This window comes from Peromyscus eremicus, chromosome X (genome assembly GCF_949786415.1).
Source record: "Peromyscus eremicus chromosome X, PerEre_H2_v1, whole genome shotgun sequence".
NCBI lineage: Eukaryota > Metazoa > Chordata > Mammalia > Rodentia > Cricetidae > Peromyscus > Peromyscus eremicus.
Genome location: NC_081439.1, coordinates 100,613,538 through 100,630,622, shown reverse-complemented (window position 1 = coordinate 100,630,622; position 17,085 = coordinate 100,613,538). Strand labels below are relative to the sequence as shown.

The 17,085-nt window shown below is 44.7% G+C and overlaps 1 protein-coding gene across 1 annotated transcript; it reads left to right on the top strand.

Moving 5' to 3' along the window:
* Positions 1-1,836: 1,836 nt before the first annotated feature.
* LOC131899611 (homeobox protein orthopedia-like) lies at positions 1,837-4,390 on the top strand. Its single transcript, XM_059251113.1, has 3 exons — positions 1,837-2,274; positions 2,888-2,933; positions 4,143-4,390. Exons 1-3 carry the CDS (start codon positions 1,844-1,846, stop codon positions 4,236-4,238), a joined length of 573 nt encoding a protein of 190 aa, XP_059107096.1. The 5' UTR covers positions 1,837-1,843; the 3' UTR covers positions 4,239-4,390.
* Positions 4,391-17,085: the final 12,695 nt, after the last annotated feature.

Sequence of the window (17,085 nt, the reverse complement as noted above, 5' to 3'; positions counted from 1 at the left end):
GAAAAAGCACTCACGTTCAAATTTCTAAGTTGCTCGCATATGTTGCAGGGATGCTAGGGATAAAGGAGGGTTGATTTAAAACAGCCAAGCCAGGAACACCAAAGATGAGACACAAAGAGTTTCTGCGATCAGTAGGACAGTCAAGCTGTCTCACAATGATAAAGACAGGGCTCCCGTCTAGGGTGGGCAGTCCAACCAGGCCACCAAGTCCTTCAGGAAAACACCCATGGTACTATTGTCTCCTAAAATAGCCTAGCTTCTCCAGCAGCTAGTTGTGAGTGTGAGTAAAGTCTGTGTCTAAGAAAGCCTCCCATTTCGGTGTCTCAGGGAAGCCTTTCACAACGACCCAGGAGATAAGGAGAAGAGGAAGGACAGTTGCAGCTGCTCCTTGGTGACTGTGAGAAGAAAGCTGAGTATAATTAAAAGCACCTGGGACAGCTGAAATGTCAGAGGACACAAGACCGTGCAGTGGCTAATGGTGACCAGACAGTCAAGTTCCACAATTCACAAAGCCCTAGTCAGGCATGGATAAAGGGGCCTGTGGTGGGAGGGGGTTGAGCCACCCTTGACTAGGTGGGCAATGGGTGAACAGAACAAGATCATCTCCTTGGTGTGGGATAGACCATGTGGACCGTGGACCCTCCAGTGTCTCAGCCTATGCTATCACAGAGAACTAACCCATCTCCTAACAATTACCTCAGCCATTGTCCAGACTCTGCCATGATCCTGTTAAAAACAAAAACCACGAAATGACAGAGCTCAGTGGCTCTTTTAAATTTTGGGAATGTCACCTACTCTGGGGAGTCTCTCTAACTTTTCCTCAGTTCTGCCCCTTCCTGCAATGATTCTTTGTAGAGCTTGAATCCAGAATTGCTTACTCCTCCTGCCTTTCACCTTCACAGCTGTGAGACAGGTTGGGAGCCAGTACCCAGGGTTGATCTTTGATGCCCTCAGGTATCTGGGTCACCCTAGGACCTTGGTCAAGCACAGCTGGGTAGAGAAAGGTCTCCATCAGAATGAGCTTGTGAACACTGGTGGAATTCAGCCCTGTTGGGAGCACAGTCTCTCAGGAGGATCGTGCCCTGACCTACCCACATAGTTGCCATCATACAGGGCTCTTCAAGACAGCACAACCAAGGTTGGGGCATTTTGTTTGAAGGACATTTGCATAAATTAGTAAAGTGATTTAGCTGGGCTCAAGGGCCTGCTGAGTTTGAAAAGGTCTTTGTGTTACCCCCTGTGACTGAATTTGAACAAAACTAGAGGTGTCAGCTAAGCAGCAAACCAGAGCCACAGGTTCTGCACCCCCACCGCACACACACTCACTGCAGTTTTTAAAGTACTCCCTGCTCTTTGCAGCCCTAAAGTGCTTCAGGCTAGGCACCTCAGAGGACAAGCCCACAGCCACTGAGCCTGTGCAGGCCAGAATGTGTGATTGGACACATTGTAATTACGTAGAGTCTCCAGAAGACAAGCCTTCCGGGTCAAGAGTCAGAGCTGTACATCTGGCGCCAGACCGTGAGGACACGGCTTTTAAGTCTTCGGAACTCGGGTCTGATAGAAAGATTCCCGGCAAGGAGACTCGTGAGGGTTACTGCCACAGTTTCAACAGGATGCTGAGTCCAGGAGCTGATGAAGACCAGGAACAGCAGCATGGTCAGTAAAATGGTTCTGACTCCACTTGAGCGAAGTCCGGGAAGCAAATTTGGTGGAAAGGCCAGTGGCCAGGCACTTCGATTACCCGGCTCTGCCAGTGGCCCCTCTCCAGGCTTTCCAATGATCCATGAGCCACGATGCTCAGATCTTTATCTTTGTGTTTTTCTCTCTTGCAGGTGGGAATGCAATGGTCCTGAAGGCTGGAGAGGAAGGAGGCAAGAAGGAGCTTGTAGAGAGCGAGCTTGCTCAGGGTGAGCTTGATCAGAGCGAACAACTTGCCCCAAGCAAGCCTGCTCAAGAAGAGCTTGCTCAGTCCGGTCTTACTCAGGAAGCGACAGGAGTGGTAGAGGCGGGAGAAAACAAAGAAGAAGAAATGGAAGGAGGTCATTCTGGCGATGGTAGTTCTGGCCCCATGGAAAAGGGGATCCAGGCCGAAGGTGGCCATGGCGGAAGTGTTCCACAGCAGCCTCAGCAAGAGGCGGCAATGCCTGAGGGCACCAAGACTCTCCAGGCTGGGGACAGGCAGCCTTTCCAGAGACGCACCAGATTCACCCAGTCTCAGCTGCGGGACCTAGAGCGTCTTTTCAAAGAGAATCACTACCCCAGCTTTCAAGTAAGGTAAGCAGAACGCCCTGCTAGGCGCCTGGTTTTCAGGCAGTGCATCCAGGCTGTCCTTTGGTGTTCCCTGAACCCCGATTTCCTCTAGAAACAAAGCCACCATGTCTGGACCCTCCAGCAGAAATTGGATTCTGGAGTAAGGGGATGTGCCCTAGTCCAACTGGAAAGAATGTGTTTTGTTGTCTGTTTAAGTGGTACGTGAGTGAGTGGGAAATTTAGACAATGCTTGTCCTAAATGAGTCTCTGTAAGAATGAGTGAGAAGCCTGAGGTGTGGCTGGGAAAATGTAGGAGGGATTCCACCTCAGATTAAAATTTGGCTAACACTTTTCATCATGGAGTCTCTCTTAATGAAGCTTACATGTTAAGTACATAGATGACATACCTGTGTTTGGGGGATTACCCTTAATTTTGGTCCCTGAAAGAACCCTGCTACTAAAGTATGTCTCAAAGCAGGTGTGAGGAATAGTGTGTGTGTGTGTGTGTGTGTGTGTGTGTGTGTGTGTACACGTGTACACACAAGTGTGGACACAAACATTTAAAAGCAAACAGGACATGTCCTTATACAGTTTACATCCACCACAAAGCCTAAATGTTGGAATCTTTTCACTTCAGGAAGGATCTTGCAACATGGATGGGTGTGTCGGAAGCGGATGTGCTGGTCAGTATTCTAAAAATAATAATATTTTGGGAGGGCTCCACACCTTGTGATGTTGTTTCTAGAGGATAATTATAGCAGAAGAATGGGACCCTGAAGTTTTATCCCAAGGACGCCAGACCAGTCCACAGCCAGGCTAGGCTCAAGATGACAAAAGACCTCCATTTTCTCAGGCAGGAAATGCCAACCTGGACACCTGAAACCTAAGATGCCAAGATGCTTTGTCTGACCCTCGGTGAACATAGTGTGTTCTCCATGACCTTCTGAAGGCTGTGCAGCCCACATGCCTCACTTAAGTGAAGAGATCATGTTTTTGCTCACCTTCAACTCTTTCACTCTGCGTGTCTCAGAAAACCTTTTCTCAGACTTCTTGATCTAGTCTGTAAATGTCCCATGCCTGGCTTAGTTCTGAATCAATACTGGGACCAGGAACCTCAAAAGGCCCATAACCCTTTTACCAGTCTTTTGTTGGTGAAGTATGTGAACTCTGCTCACCATTACAATCAGCCCTGACTTTTCCAGACCACATGACTACAAGGGAAAAGTCCTATACACAGTATGCTTGGAGGCTAGGGAGGAAGCACAGAACAGGAAGAAGTGCCCTTTGTCTCATAAAATGTGTATTCTGGATACTCACAAAAGGCTATCACCATGGAGCCTTTTACAGACAGCTTTGGGCCTTGAGATAGTACTCCGGGGTTCCAAGAGAACTGTTTTTGATACTTTTCAACACACAGCAAGGACCAGGAACAACCCATGAGCTAGATCTGCATCCTTTCCTGAAAGAATGCATTAAAAATATCAATTGATGGAGAGAATAGACAATATTCTGGGTCTGTCCCATATCTGAAGGCCTGGGTGTGGGGGTACATGTCCTCTGGGGCCTCATGGGGGTGTTTTGACTGTTTCAATGAGAATGAAACCTTTTGTTTCCAGCATTCTGAACAATCAGTACACACTTGAGGTAAGTCTTCAACCGTTCTTGGTGTTAGATCAATAAACAAACAGTTTCTTGGCAATCAAAAATGTGATGCTTTGCTAGGGGAGTAGCTCTGTCCTGGAGCACATACCTAGCACACACTGACCCAGGGATGGATTCCATATACGTTCTAAAATGTTAGTAAAATTGATCCAGTATACAAGGTTACAGCATGTGTTCTTCAGTGGTGGTACAGTTCAGTGTACTAAAGCAACCCTTTCTTCTGCTTGTAGGATTGGTTTAGGACCAGGAGAGCGATTTTCAAGAGAAGCACTACACTATCAATGCTGTTTGATGCACCACCTGGTCCCCAGAACAACGATCCCTGAAGATTTTGTAGCAGCGCATGAGTACCACCTCTGTCCAGAGCCAGATGTCGTGGAGCCTGGCCCTGCCCCCAATGTCTCGGCCACCCATGCTGGCCATGACATCCTTTTCTTCCCTGCAATTATCTCAGCAATAAAGAGGTGGATTCTAAGTATGTTGGTTCCATTGTTTTTCAGGTTACTAAAATGTGGGTATAAGTATTTGAACCATAGTTGCCTATTCCAGAAATGGTATTTATGGCAGGAGGTGACACTGGCAAGCTGTGGTCACTGTGCCTTGCTGAGTGAGGAAGATTTCCAGGTGCTATGCTGCTTCATGCTGACCCCACATGATTCTCTGTACCCTCATCATGGCCTTGTCAACTCACTCCACTTCTGTGGAACAATTATTTGTAAGGCCAGGTGGGGCAAGTCTCCAGCAGAGGATACTGTGTTTCTAGTCATGGCTGTTCCCACCCACACTCCAGTAAGTCCTACCCTGGACCCAGCTGGAAACTTCCCAGAGACTTTTCCTAGTTTTGACAGTGGGAGAAAGAGGTACATGATGTGTGGTTTGTACCCTGTCTGTGGACGTCCAGGGCACTAGGAGCCACACTGGCCAGAGTCCTGATGCTTGAGAGGGAGAGGAGAATCCATCCATCCAGGCCAGAGGGAGGTTTTTGTCTCATTTCTTCCATTCCAGCTCAGGGAGCATATTGTCTCTCCCTTGCCTGCTCAGAGATCTTGACTAATATGTCTTCCCTCTGCATTTTGTTACCTGCCTTGGAGAACCCTCAGTACTCAAGATTTCAGGGACCTTTGCTTCATAGCAGCTCTAATATGTAAACAAGGTTGAGTCCCTAGCAATGTTCTGGAACAGTCAGTCTGTGCATAGAGTAGTACTGCTTCTTTGCCTATGTGAAGCTGCAGGTCCAAATACACAAAGTCCATCTTAGTGAGATGGAGAGCTATGGCCTAGGTGTACAGCCCCAAATGTACTGCATGGTATTGTCCCAACACCATGCTCTCCTGCCCTTGCAATGAATAGTCTATTTTTGGTCTCTGGGAATGTGAGTGCTCCAGGGACCTTGCCTGCTGCAGGTACATGCTAGTTTGCTTTTGAGTCTCTAGGATGTCTCCCAGCACACTGATTTGAGAGCCCTTGATGTAGAAACAGGTATCAGAATTTCACTAGGGCTGCATCTGTGGCCCTGAACCTGAGGTCTCCCTTTTTCAGGTCTAGCACATAACATTTCAGTACAGATAACTAGTTCCCCTGGCTTTAAGAATCGTCCACCAGTCATCCTCATGGTCCCTGTGCCTGTGAACAAGGGGAATGACAGAGATGTCCCATTTAGACCTGAGTGCTCCACCTTCTCTTGTGTGCCACTGAACAATGACCAACTGTGGGTCTCTGTACTGACCATCAGCTACTGCAAAGAAAATCCACCCTGAGCTGTTCAGGAGATGTGATGTACGTGGTGATGTGCAAGCTGACAGGCCCAGCAGCCTTGGATCCCGTTTGACTTTGGTCAGGAAGAGCAGGAAGGGACTCTAGAAGGAGGAATGAAGTCTGAGCACAGCCCCTACCCCCAGCCTGTGTAGGCCCCATTGAGCTCAGTGCACATCCTACAGTCCCATGGAGTTTTGGAATAGTCTGAAAACAGGTCTCAGTCTTGTAAGGGTGGAGTGAAATCAGTGGTTTCCAGGGTCCTCAGATTGTCTCCAGGGAGCCTGAGTTCCTGGCTGCTTCTGGCTTCCACTGTTTCTCTGTAGGAAGAAGAGTTCCTACACCAGTGAGGCCCCCTCCTCCTTCCTGACCCCCCCCACCCAGTCCTCCACACATACACACTGCTGCAGCTGCTACTACCACCACGGCCTCTGGTCCTAACTGACTTCTGGATGATATTATGCAATCGTCTTTATCTTAGCATAATCCCCGAGGGCTCATGGTGGAGATCACTCACGAAGAAAGAGAGAGAGAGAGAGAGAGAGAGAGAGAGAGAGAGAGAGAGAGAGAGAGAGAGAGAGAGAGAGGTTCACTGGGGCCCTGGAGGCATCAGGAGGAAGGGTCCTGAGGCTCCACATTGGTTGTTCCAGCAAGTGATGAATTTCTTGAGTTCTATTCAGGCCCTTGCCACCAATTTTCCTGGTACAGAGTGTTATCTGCTGACATGCTCCAGTTCCTGGCTGCCACATCCAGTGGCTTCAGTCTTCTCACTGGGGCTGATGCTCCATGAACGGAACCTGTGGATGGCATCCTGTGCCTCAGCTGCCTGTGGATTCTGATTCTGTGCTCCCCGGTTATGTGGAACTGAGATGTGCTCTTGACACTCTTCCTGGGGAGATGGGAGAAACTGGGAACAAACATCTTCTAAGCCCAGTTGGAGCTATTCAGCCTTTTACTTCCTGTGTCTTAAACATCTCTCCCTCATTATGAAATGTTTCGCCTCCATTTGGAAGGTCTTGTGTCTTCAGGAGCTTTCCTCCAAATGGAATGTCTTATCTTGGAGGAAACTGCTACACAAAATGTGTATCCAGCTGCTGGGCCAGATCCTGTGGAGGCATGCTCTAGGTGACCACATGTCTGGCTCAGGTTCTGACTGGACTTCCTATCAATTAGAAGAGGCTCCACTTTTCAGTAGCTTACATTGCGGTGCAAGGGACCGTGTGTCTGTGAGAGGGCACCTTCATAAAACATGGACGGAGACTGTGGGGAGACCAGGTAAATGTGTGAAAAGGGATCTGTGTTTCTATTGGCTGACTACACAAGACTGGCTGGCATCTGTGTCTAAGGGTAAGCGCTTTCATTGACACTTTAAGAGAAAAGACTTTCTGCTGTTCATTGAGGACATTTTGTAAACATCCTTTCACTCAGATATCTCAAATCCATATACAACTTCCTCCTGAAATCACGGGGCTCGGTTTCTATGACTTCCCTTGTGTAGTAGGATTTATTAAAGTCAGAGCCCCCACTTCAGGGACTCTGAAATCTCTGTCTTACTGCTGGGTTTACCACGCTCTTAAAGAACTTTCCACCCACAGAGAGCACTGTGAGCATAACCACCATGGAGGGTCAATCTTTACCTTCCGGATCTTTCTCTCAAGCCATTTCAGTCAATAGTAGCAATGCTCTATGTCTCCCCCTTCAGTGAAAGGCTGGATATTTCCTCCAAAACAATGAGCTGTTTGATTTAGCTATTATCCAGCATTATTTGACATGGTTTTCCTATTTCTAGGCATGGTGTTTACATTTATAGGTTGAGATGTTTGCCCTACAATATATTTAGAATTCCTGGAGGCTGTCCAGCCATGCTGTAGCTCTATGCACAGCTAAGCCTCCAGTTCTAATACCTCTTTTTTATAATTAGTTAATTAACCAAAAGCCAGACATTTCTATGCACTCCTGTGACCAGTGAGAGGGTATAACACAAGGCAGTACAGCACTAGTCATCCTGATGTACACGGTATGGGACATGCGAGGTTCAGGCTTCCCTGGGATACATGAGAGACTGTCACAAACACAAAATGAAGAAACAAACCAAAGGACAACACTGCATTTTTTCTCTCAGGTCCTATTAACACCCCACCCCAACCCCAGCACTCTGAAACACCGTCAATGAGAACAGTTGCTCTACCACAAGAATGCACACAACCTCTCCCTGTTTATGGCCTTCCAGAGTCTGTGGCACTTACTCTGTCCAGGTTATTGTACGAATGCACCCTCAGCCCTCAGTAGTTTGTACTGCAACACAAAGGGTGCAGTTGGTGCAGCGTCTGAACTTGCAGAGCTGAGAAGCGCTGGACAGGACCTTCTATAAGCGTTCTAATGCAGATTCTTCACTGGCTGTCTGGAGTCTGTTAACTTTTCCAAGGGTTGCACTGGATTTTTTGCAGTGCTGCACAACACACTGTAAACATGGGACTAAAATGCCACTGCTGAAGGTGGAGGTCTGGGATTGGCCTCTGCTTTCAGAGTCCTTGAAGACTCTTGAAGCAGACACATGCAGAGCTGACCCTGTCCAATCAATGTTCATCTCATGTGTCATAGAGACTCGGAAATGTGGGGTCTGGGATGATGAGAAATTCTCCAGTCTTCCCCCAAGCCTCATGTGGTCATTGTGAATTTTTCCTCCGTTCCCCACTCTCCATGCTAAAATAAGCGTGCAATCTCCCATAGCCCCATTCCCAAGGTGTTCTGTGAGGTCCAAGAGCACGGGCCAGGGCAGGCTGCCAGATCTGAGCAGGTCTCCTAAAAGTAAGATTCAGTGTCCTGCCACCCCATGCTTTGGCCACCACCTAGCCCATTCTCACTTCAGAGACTCATCCACTAGTGTAGGAAGCACACAGAAAGCCAATAGCAATCTTGAAAGAGGAGAGCCTGAACCTTTGTGGCAACAACCTGCTGAAAGACCCCAGGTTAAGGTTCCTGCCAAACACCTCAGGGAGGGTGCTGGTCACTAGGCTTCTGAGGAGCAGCATCCATGGAACACCTCCACAATTATAACGACAACTTCTACTACCATCTGGAGGACTATGAGGAAGACAGTGGCCCCCACCCTGAACAGGAGGGAGCACCTGAATCAGGTGGCATGGTCTATGAAGGAGCTCTAAGCCTGGACAACAGTGAGAACCAACAGGGCAACCTCAACCAGGGAGGCCACATGCGCCTGGGTCCTGAAGGTGACCACAGCAAACAGGTTGCCATGGAGGTGGACCCACAGGAGCCCAGCAGGGTTCCAAGGCACCAGCCCAGCAGGCACCAAATCCATTTCCACTTCACACAGTGGCAGGTACAGGAAATGGAGACAATTTCTGATAAACCCAGTACCCGGATGTGCTCACAAGGTATGTGGCTGGCATTAGGAGGCACCCTGGCCTCCAGGGGCTAGTGTTCATATTGTCCTGGCCTTTACCCCTTCTGGGCCCTGTCCTCCCCATTCATTTCCAAACCACAGGTAGCTTCTACCGCATGATGGGTGTGGGGAAGTTGCTTTGCGGCATCGAGCTCAGTGTTTGAATCAAGGTGAGTTTTTTCATGCAGTGGTGGCATGAAACAGGTGTGCTTACTGCCCATGTCCTTCTTTATCTCGGTTCTCAACCGTGGTGCAACATGGGTGAATGAAAATCGTGTAGGAACTCAAACTCTTCTGATGCTTTAGAATTCTGCAATGTTATGATTTGTCTAACAGAGCTCTAGAAGTCCATTCCTCTTGACCAACTGTATCAAAATTCCCTACTTCTTCCACCCCAGAACCTGACCTCTTCTTCCTTCCTGGTGTAAATACTAGTGCTCTAATGGCCGCCTCTGATAGAGGTCAACGTCCTTTTTTGACTGATTTGTCATAGTTCTCAGGCTTCTCAGCTGTAGTTTCTGCTGGTGATCAGATCCCTTTGGGTCTGAATCTCACACCACTGTATCAACATACCCTGTCTTTGTTTAGAATCTCTTCTCTGAGGAGTTCAGGGTTGTTTTTGCCTTGTGGTTATGGGGGTGGGGTTGATGATACCTGTGCTGACAGAAACCCTCTTCAGCTCCAGGCTTCTGGTCTTGGCTTTGAAAACTCTGAAATGGAGTTACTGCATTGAGTCTTTTTGTAATCAATGCTTTTCCTCACCTAGTGCATGAATAGATATTTCCACCCACAGTCTAGAAGCTCCTGTTTTCTCTGCGTCCTCACCTCTTGATTGTGTTAGCTACTACACTGGGTAAGAGATTGTGACTGTGTTCTTTCCAAACATTTTCCTACACTGTGGTTGTCTTTGTCACTTTTGTTTGTCTGTGGTGAGGGTTGAAGGCAGGGAATGTGTATGCTCCACAGGCAGTCCACTAAATCTATGGCCACAGCCACCCATTTCTTGGTTGATATTAAAGGGGTGTTTGGTTTCTTTAAAAATGGACTTCCTTTGGAGTCCTTGCTGAAAAGGATCTCTCAATGTAAACCAAGCTATTCTTATTCTTGAGGCTATCCTCTCTCTGGTGTTCAAGTACTGGGAATATAAATCTGAGGCCCCTTGCCTTGGCTATGAGCCTCCTCTTATTGAGATAGGGTCTCTCTACCTTCCTTAGGGTGACCTTGAACTTAAACTAGAGCCCATTCAGGCCTTATATTGTGACCCTTCTGCCTTAGATTCCCAAGTAGCTGGAATTACAGGTCTCCACTGTCAGTTCTGGCTACACACTCTTGGTTGTGTTCTATAATACATGGAAAATTATATTTTTGATATGCTCTATTTTATCTCATTTTCTCCCCCTCCACACCTCACCCCACCCCCACTCCTTCCTAGTCTTTGCATTAGGTACTAAACAAAATTTAGAGGAAACAGAGTCAGGAGAATAACATCCTGTCATCATTCAGCCTTTCACATATTTTCTACATATTCTTATGCTTAAAATTTACATAAGTCTCCATCATAGACTTCTGTCTTTGTACTCATTTATAAAATATTGCATTGAAATTATTTGTGTAAGCTAATTAGAGTCATCCTGACCATCAATATACAACACAACACTTTAAATGTTGTGATGATGTGAAACCTTTGAAAACCATGCCTGGCTTTATCAGTGACAAGTCCTTGAGAAATTTAGCAGGAAGACAAAGATTGTCACAAGCACACACTGTTTCCAGCCTGTGATGTTTCTCATAACCTTGTCTACTGATCTCTGTGGCTTTCTTTACACAGACAGGTGCTTGCCAGAAACATGAATGTGCCCGAAGCGAAAGTGCAGGTCAGTAAATCTGTGAAAGCATCTGGTGGGGAAGTCCATCTGGAGCACTTCAGGTCTTGGACCAGTTGTCCTGGTTCTTTTTCAGTAGGTGTTGAAAAGATGAATGGTGTTGGTGGCAGAGCTGGTTACTGGCAGAAAAGTCATGAGCCATGACCTCAGAGTTACAGAGGGCTTTATTAGAAGGGAAAGGGGGAAGAGAGAGGGGAGTCAGGCCTTGGGGGGAGAGAGCAGAGCGGAGCAGAGAACAGAGAGCAAAGAGAGAGAGGGTGGGGGTTAGCATCCAGCTTTTTAGGGTGGGAATTGCGTGACCACGTGGTGGGTACGTAGTCTCCAGTGCCCGCTGATGATGTAAGACGCTGTGCATATACAGGATCATAACAGGTGTATGATTGCTATCTTTCCTATGATGGCTGTCACTGGCTTCCTGATTGGAAGGGGGAAGAACTATACTTCAGCTAGTGTTTCTTGCCTACTCCTGAAAGGAAAGTGACTTCCTGGTGGAAACAGAAACCCAAAGCAACCACATGCTGCTCATGTTCTGTGTGCAAAGATCTTTAGACAGCAAGGGCTCTATAATTATATACATGTAGAACACATACCTGTGAGTGCATGGCTATTTACCTGGTATTCATGTTTAATTCCTTCACCACCATTGTCCTTTACAAGAAACTTCTGTGGAGTCATGTTGGGGCTGAGGATGCTGCTGTAGAGACTCAAGTTGATGCAGGATCAAACAGGGCTATTAAAGGATTCAGTTGCATTAATTTACTAAAAATAAGTTGTGCACACTTAGCTAAAGGACAACCTACTAGCTATCGGGGCAAGTGAATTATTTACCTATAGAACCCACGTGGAGCAACTAATGCATGATATGACGAGACTGATGTGGGAATAGAGCTTCATAGTCCAAGTGGTTGCTCCTCCTCCTCTGTGAGTGTGCATGAGATAGCAGCACTCAATTTTAATCTGGGGGATTGTTTTCAGTTCAGATGTTGTCTCCACCCTAACACATTGTCCAAACTGTCCCAAGGGCGGTGGAAGAGGGCGAGGATTAATGCTCTTGAAACCTTGTCTAAGGGATGGAACAGTCAAAACCAGTTAATTCATTAGAGATGACCCAGCATCGGTGAATAAGATACCTGTAAAAGTGCATCTTGGAAATCACGTTAAATGTGCACTTGTCTTGCACCAAGTTTCTTCCAGAACTTAGCACAGGGCTGCTGCTCTCCCTGTGTGATCTGAAGGTGCAGGCATGCTATGACTTTTCAGAAATAGTGATTGCTGGTGCTGTTTTCAGGTTCCTGTGAAGAAGGCAGGGTTAACTAGAGTCTAGCCATGATCTCCAACACTGAACACACCCTGCCTGCTTCTGCCCTGGGTGGCTGAGCATTTGGAAAACAGCTGCTGCTGTACAGTTCAGAATGCCAGTGTCCCTATGATGTGCCTCTTCGCATCAAAGTGCCCAGCATGCTGAGACATTTCCCATTCTCCTCTGCTTTCAGACTTGGTTTAACAACAGGAGAGCCAAACAGAGGGCCAATGAGAAGAAAGCAATGCTCAGGAGCGCACCACCTGGGATCCAGGACCACATTTCCATGAAGGACGTGGAGGAGCCCTAGGATGCCATCCTTGTCCAGGAGCCACATGGAGATGGGTTGTTGAAAACTGTGTTTCTCTATATTGTTGGCATTGGAATAACAGTATCAATAAAGAGAGATTTTCACAATATTTTCTTTCTGCTTTGTAGAATGTAGATGCAAAATGATCTCTGTACACAAGATTCAAACAGATTGACAAAGAGGTCTTCTTTCAAGAGGTGGCATGCCTGTGTCACCTTCAGTAGCCCCTGCACTTCACAGTTGTTTCTCTGGTCTCTCTGGATTTGCACAGAATGTGCTTTGTTCTCTGTCTCTCACTCCTGAACCCCATTCTGTAGGTGTAGGAGCAGAAACATGTCCGAGGATCCTCATTGTCCCCAGGAGGTGGTCAGTGTGTTTTCAGACAGCACAGTCTCCGCCCACACTCATGAGTTCAGTGCACACCTGAATCTTCCAAAGGCCAGTCACAGGATTCACTGGATCAGGCAGCATTCATCTTCACTGTTGGAATACAGCTCTCTGCTCACCCGACCCCTCTTCTGTGCAGCAAGCATGGCCCTAGGAGCCACAGTAGACAGAGGTCCTGCTGCTTCAAAAGAATCCTGGAATGAACAGAGACTTCAACCATTCCAGGACAGAGGGAAGCTTCATATTTCTATTTCTATTTTAACAGTTTTCACACTTTATGTTGCATAAATGTCATGTAACGCTATATAACATATGCATTGATGCAACTATATCTAGCTAGCCAGATATGTTTTAATCTTCTAGAAGAATTACAAATGACAGTATTCTTTAAATTCCATCAACACTTAGCATTTATTCACTTAGCAAACATTTTAAAAACAAAAAATAATAAAGAATAAAATCTCTAATTCTGCAAAAATGGATTGATTCCATATTTTGTCTGCTTCCCCCTTTTATTTTTAAAAATCCCTAAAAATAACACCATAAGAAAAGAGGAGAACGTTGAAAGGTGGGAAAATAGGAGCTTCCTGGAGACATCAGGACTTAAGGAATGTGTGGTTATATGCACTCTACATCTCCTTATTACTTTTTGCAGATAAAAGAGAAAGTGCTGTATAATCCTGCAATCTGGCTATGTCAATAGGTAGCTAAAAATGAAATCCCTGGTCTTTCTAGTGCCTATAACTGAAGTGTATTTCCTGCTTTTTTCTTCTATCAGTTTGAGGGGATGGGGTCTTACGTTGAGTTCCTTGATCCATTTGAAGTTGAGTTTTGTAAAGGGTGGGATTAAAGCATCTAATTACTGTCTTCTAAAAGCCATCCAAGTTGACTAGCACCATTTTTTGACATTGGTCTTTTCTCCAATATGTAATTTCATCATTTCTGTTAAAAGAAATGGTAGATTTGAGCACAGGTCTATGTCACCTAGGTTGTTTTAATGTTTACTTTTGAATGGAAAAGAGACAAATTTATTGAGAAACTATTAAGCACTAGATACTTCATATATTATCACATTTAATACTCACAATGGCCTGGCAGGTATTATTATCTCTAATATCCAGACATAAGGTCCATTTGGTATTGGTAATATTTTGCTTCAACTGGGGCCTACATGGTAGATGTGGCTAAGTCCCAGACTTGATGAAAATGGTCATTTCCAAAGTTCTCTCCACTAACACAGCACATATTTATTTGGTTATGTATCTTAAGTTTTGGAAATTACCAGAACCAATTACTGGGCTGAAGGAGTGTTCTGGTGGGCTGGAGAAATGGCTCAGTGGTTAAGAGCACTGGCTGCTCTTCCATAGGACCTGGGTTCAATTCCCAGCACCCACATGGCAGCTCATAGTTGTCCATAACTCCTCTTCCAGGGAATCTGATTCAAACATACTTGCAGGCAAAACACCAATGTATTTAAAATGAAATAAATAAATTATATACAAAAAAACAATGGCCATGGGAGCAGAGGCTTGTATGTGAGTCCTCAATTCTATTCCATTGATCAATGTGTGTTTTCCTGCCAGTGCAATGCTGTTTTTGTTACTATAGCTCCGTAGCATAATTTAAAATCTGGGATATTGATACCTCCAGTAGTGTTACTATATTTATAGAGATTTTTTTTCAGTTTCTGTGAAAAGTTGCATTGGAATTTTGATAGGGATTGCATTGAATACATAGATTACTTTTAGTAGGATGGCCATTTTCACCTTATTACTCTTACTAGACGATGAGCTTGATGGGTTTTCTGTTTTTCCAAATGAAGTTGAATATTGATCTTTTCCAGTTCTGTGAAGAATTGTTTTTGTATTTTGACGGGGGTTGCATTGAATCTATAGATTGCTTTTGGTAAGATTGCCATTTTTTACTATGTTAATCCTACCTATCCATGAGCATGGGAGATCTTTCCATTTTCTGATATCTTAAATTTCTTTCTTCAGAGACTTACAGTTCTTGTCATAGAGGTCCTTCACATCCTTAGTTAGGGTCACACCAAGTTATTTTATATTATTTGTGGCTATTGTAAAGGGTGATGTTTCTCTGATTTCTTTCTCTGCCCATTTATCATTTGTGTATTAGAGGGCCACTGATTTGAGTTAATCTTGTATCCAGCCACATTACTGAAAGTGTTTATCAGCTGTAGGAGTTCCCTGGTAGAATTTTTGGAGTCACTTATGTATGCTATCATATCGTCTGCAAATAGTAAAGTTTTGACTTCTTCCTTTCAATTTGTATCCCCTTGATCTTCTTTTGTTGTCTTATTGCTCTAGCTAGAACTTCAAGTACTATATTTAATAAATATGGGGAGAGTGGACAGCCTTGTCTTGTTCCTGATTTTAGTGGAATTGCTTTGAGTTTCTCTCCATTTACTTTGACGTTGGCTGTTGGTTTGCTGTAAATTGCCTTTATTATGTTTAGGTGTGTTCCTTATATAAAGGTCTCTCCAAGACCTTTGTCATGAAGGGGTGTTGGATTTTGTCAAAGGCCTTTTCAGCACCTAATGAAATGATCATATGGTTTTTTCTTTCTTTTTTTAAAAGACTTTTTATTATGTACACAGTGTTCTGCCTGCATGTATGTCTGCAGGCCAGAAGAGGGCACCAGCTCTCATTACAGATGGTTGTGAGCCACCATGTGGTTGCTGGGAATTGAACTCAGGACCTCTGGAAGAGCAGCCAGTGCTCTTAACCGCTGAGCCGTCTCTCCAGCCGGTTTTTTCTTTCAGTTTGTTTATATGGTGTATTACATTTGTATGTTGAACTTTTGCATGTTGAACCATACTTGCATCTTGGATGAAGCCTACTTAGTCATGGTGGATACTTTTTTGATGTGTTCTTGGAGTCTGTTTGCCAATATTTTATTGAGTATTTTTGCATCAAAATTCATGAGAGAGATTGGTTTGTAATTCTCTTTGTTTGTTGAATGTTTGAGTGGCTTGGGAATCAGAGTAACTGTAGCCTCATAAAAGGAGTTTGGTAACATTCCTTCAGTTTCTATTGTGTGGATTTTGAAGAGTATTGGTATTAACTCTTCTTTGAAAATCTGGTAGAATTCTGCATTGAAAGCATCTGGTCCTGGGCATTTTTTGGTTGGGAGACTTTCAATGACTGTTTCTATTTCCTTAGGGGTTGTTGGTCTATTTAAATAGTTTATCTGATCTTGATTTAGCTTTGGTATGGGGTACCTATCCAGAAAATCGTCCATTTATTTTAGATTTTCCAATTTTGTGGAGTACAGGTGTTTGAAGTATGACCAGATGATTCTCTGAATTTCCTAATTGTCTGTTGTTATGTCTCCCTTTTTGTTTCTGATTTTATTAATGTAGATAGTCTCTCTGTCCCTTTTGGTTAGTCTAGATAAGGGCTTGTCACTATTGTTGTTTTTCTCCAAGAACCAACTCTTTGTTTCATTGATTCTTTGTCTTGTTCTCTTTGTTTCTATTTTATTGATTTCAGCTCTCAATTTGATTATTTCCTGGCACCTTTTCCTCCTGGGTGACTTTGCTTCCTTTTATTCTAGAGATTTTAGGTGTGCTGTTAAATCACTACTGTGAGATTTCTCCAGTTTCTTTATGTGGACATTTAGTGGAATGAATTTTTCTTTTAACGATGCTTTCATAGTGTTCCATAAGTTTGGGTATGTAGTACATTCATTTTCATTGAACTCTAGGAAGTCTTTAATTTATTTCTTTTTATTTCTTCCTTGACCTATTGGTGATTTAGTTGAGCATTATACAGTTTCCATGAGATTGTAGGTTTTCTGTAATTTTTGTTATTGTTGAAATCTAACTTTAAGGCATGGTGGTCTGATAGAATACAGGAGGTTATTTCAATTTTTTGTGTATCTGTTGAGATTTGCTTTGTGGCCGAGTATGTGGTCGATTTTAGAGAAGGTTCCATGGGGTGCTGAGAAAAGGGTATATTTTTTTTGTTAGGGTGGAATGTTCTGTAGATATATATTAAGTCCATTTGAGTCATAACATCTGTTAGATCCTTTACTTCTCTGTTAGCTTCGCTCTGACATATCTGTCCAGTGGTGAGAGTCAGGTGTTGAAGTCTCCCATTATTAATGTGTGAGG

What these genes read in the sequence shown, in the direction of transcription:
- LOC131899611 (XM_059251113.1), top strand. Translation starts at nt 1,844, where the DNA reads ATGGTCCTGAAGGCTGGAGAGGAAGGAGGCAAGAAGGAGCTTGTAGAG. An exon ending in TACCCCAGCTTTCAAGTAAG is followed by an intron (nt 2,275 to 2,887) that starts GTAAGCAGAACG and finishes TTTTCACTTCAG; the next exon opens with GAAGGATCTTGCAACATGGA. An exon ending in TGTCGGAAGCGGATGTGCTG is followed by an intron (nt 2,934 to 4,142) that starts GTCAGTATTCTA and finishes TTCTGCTTGTAG; the next exon opens with GATTGGTTTAGGACCAGGAG.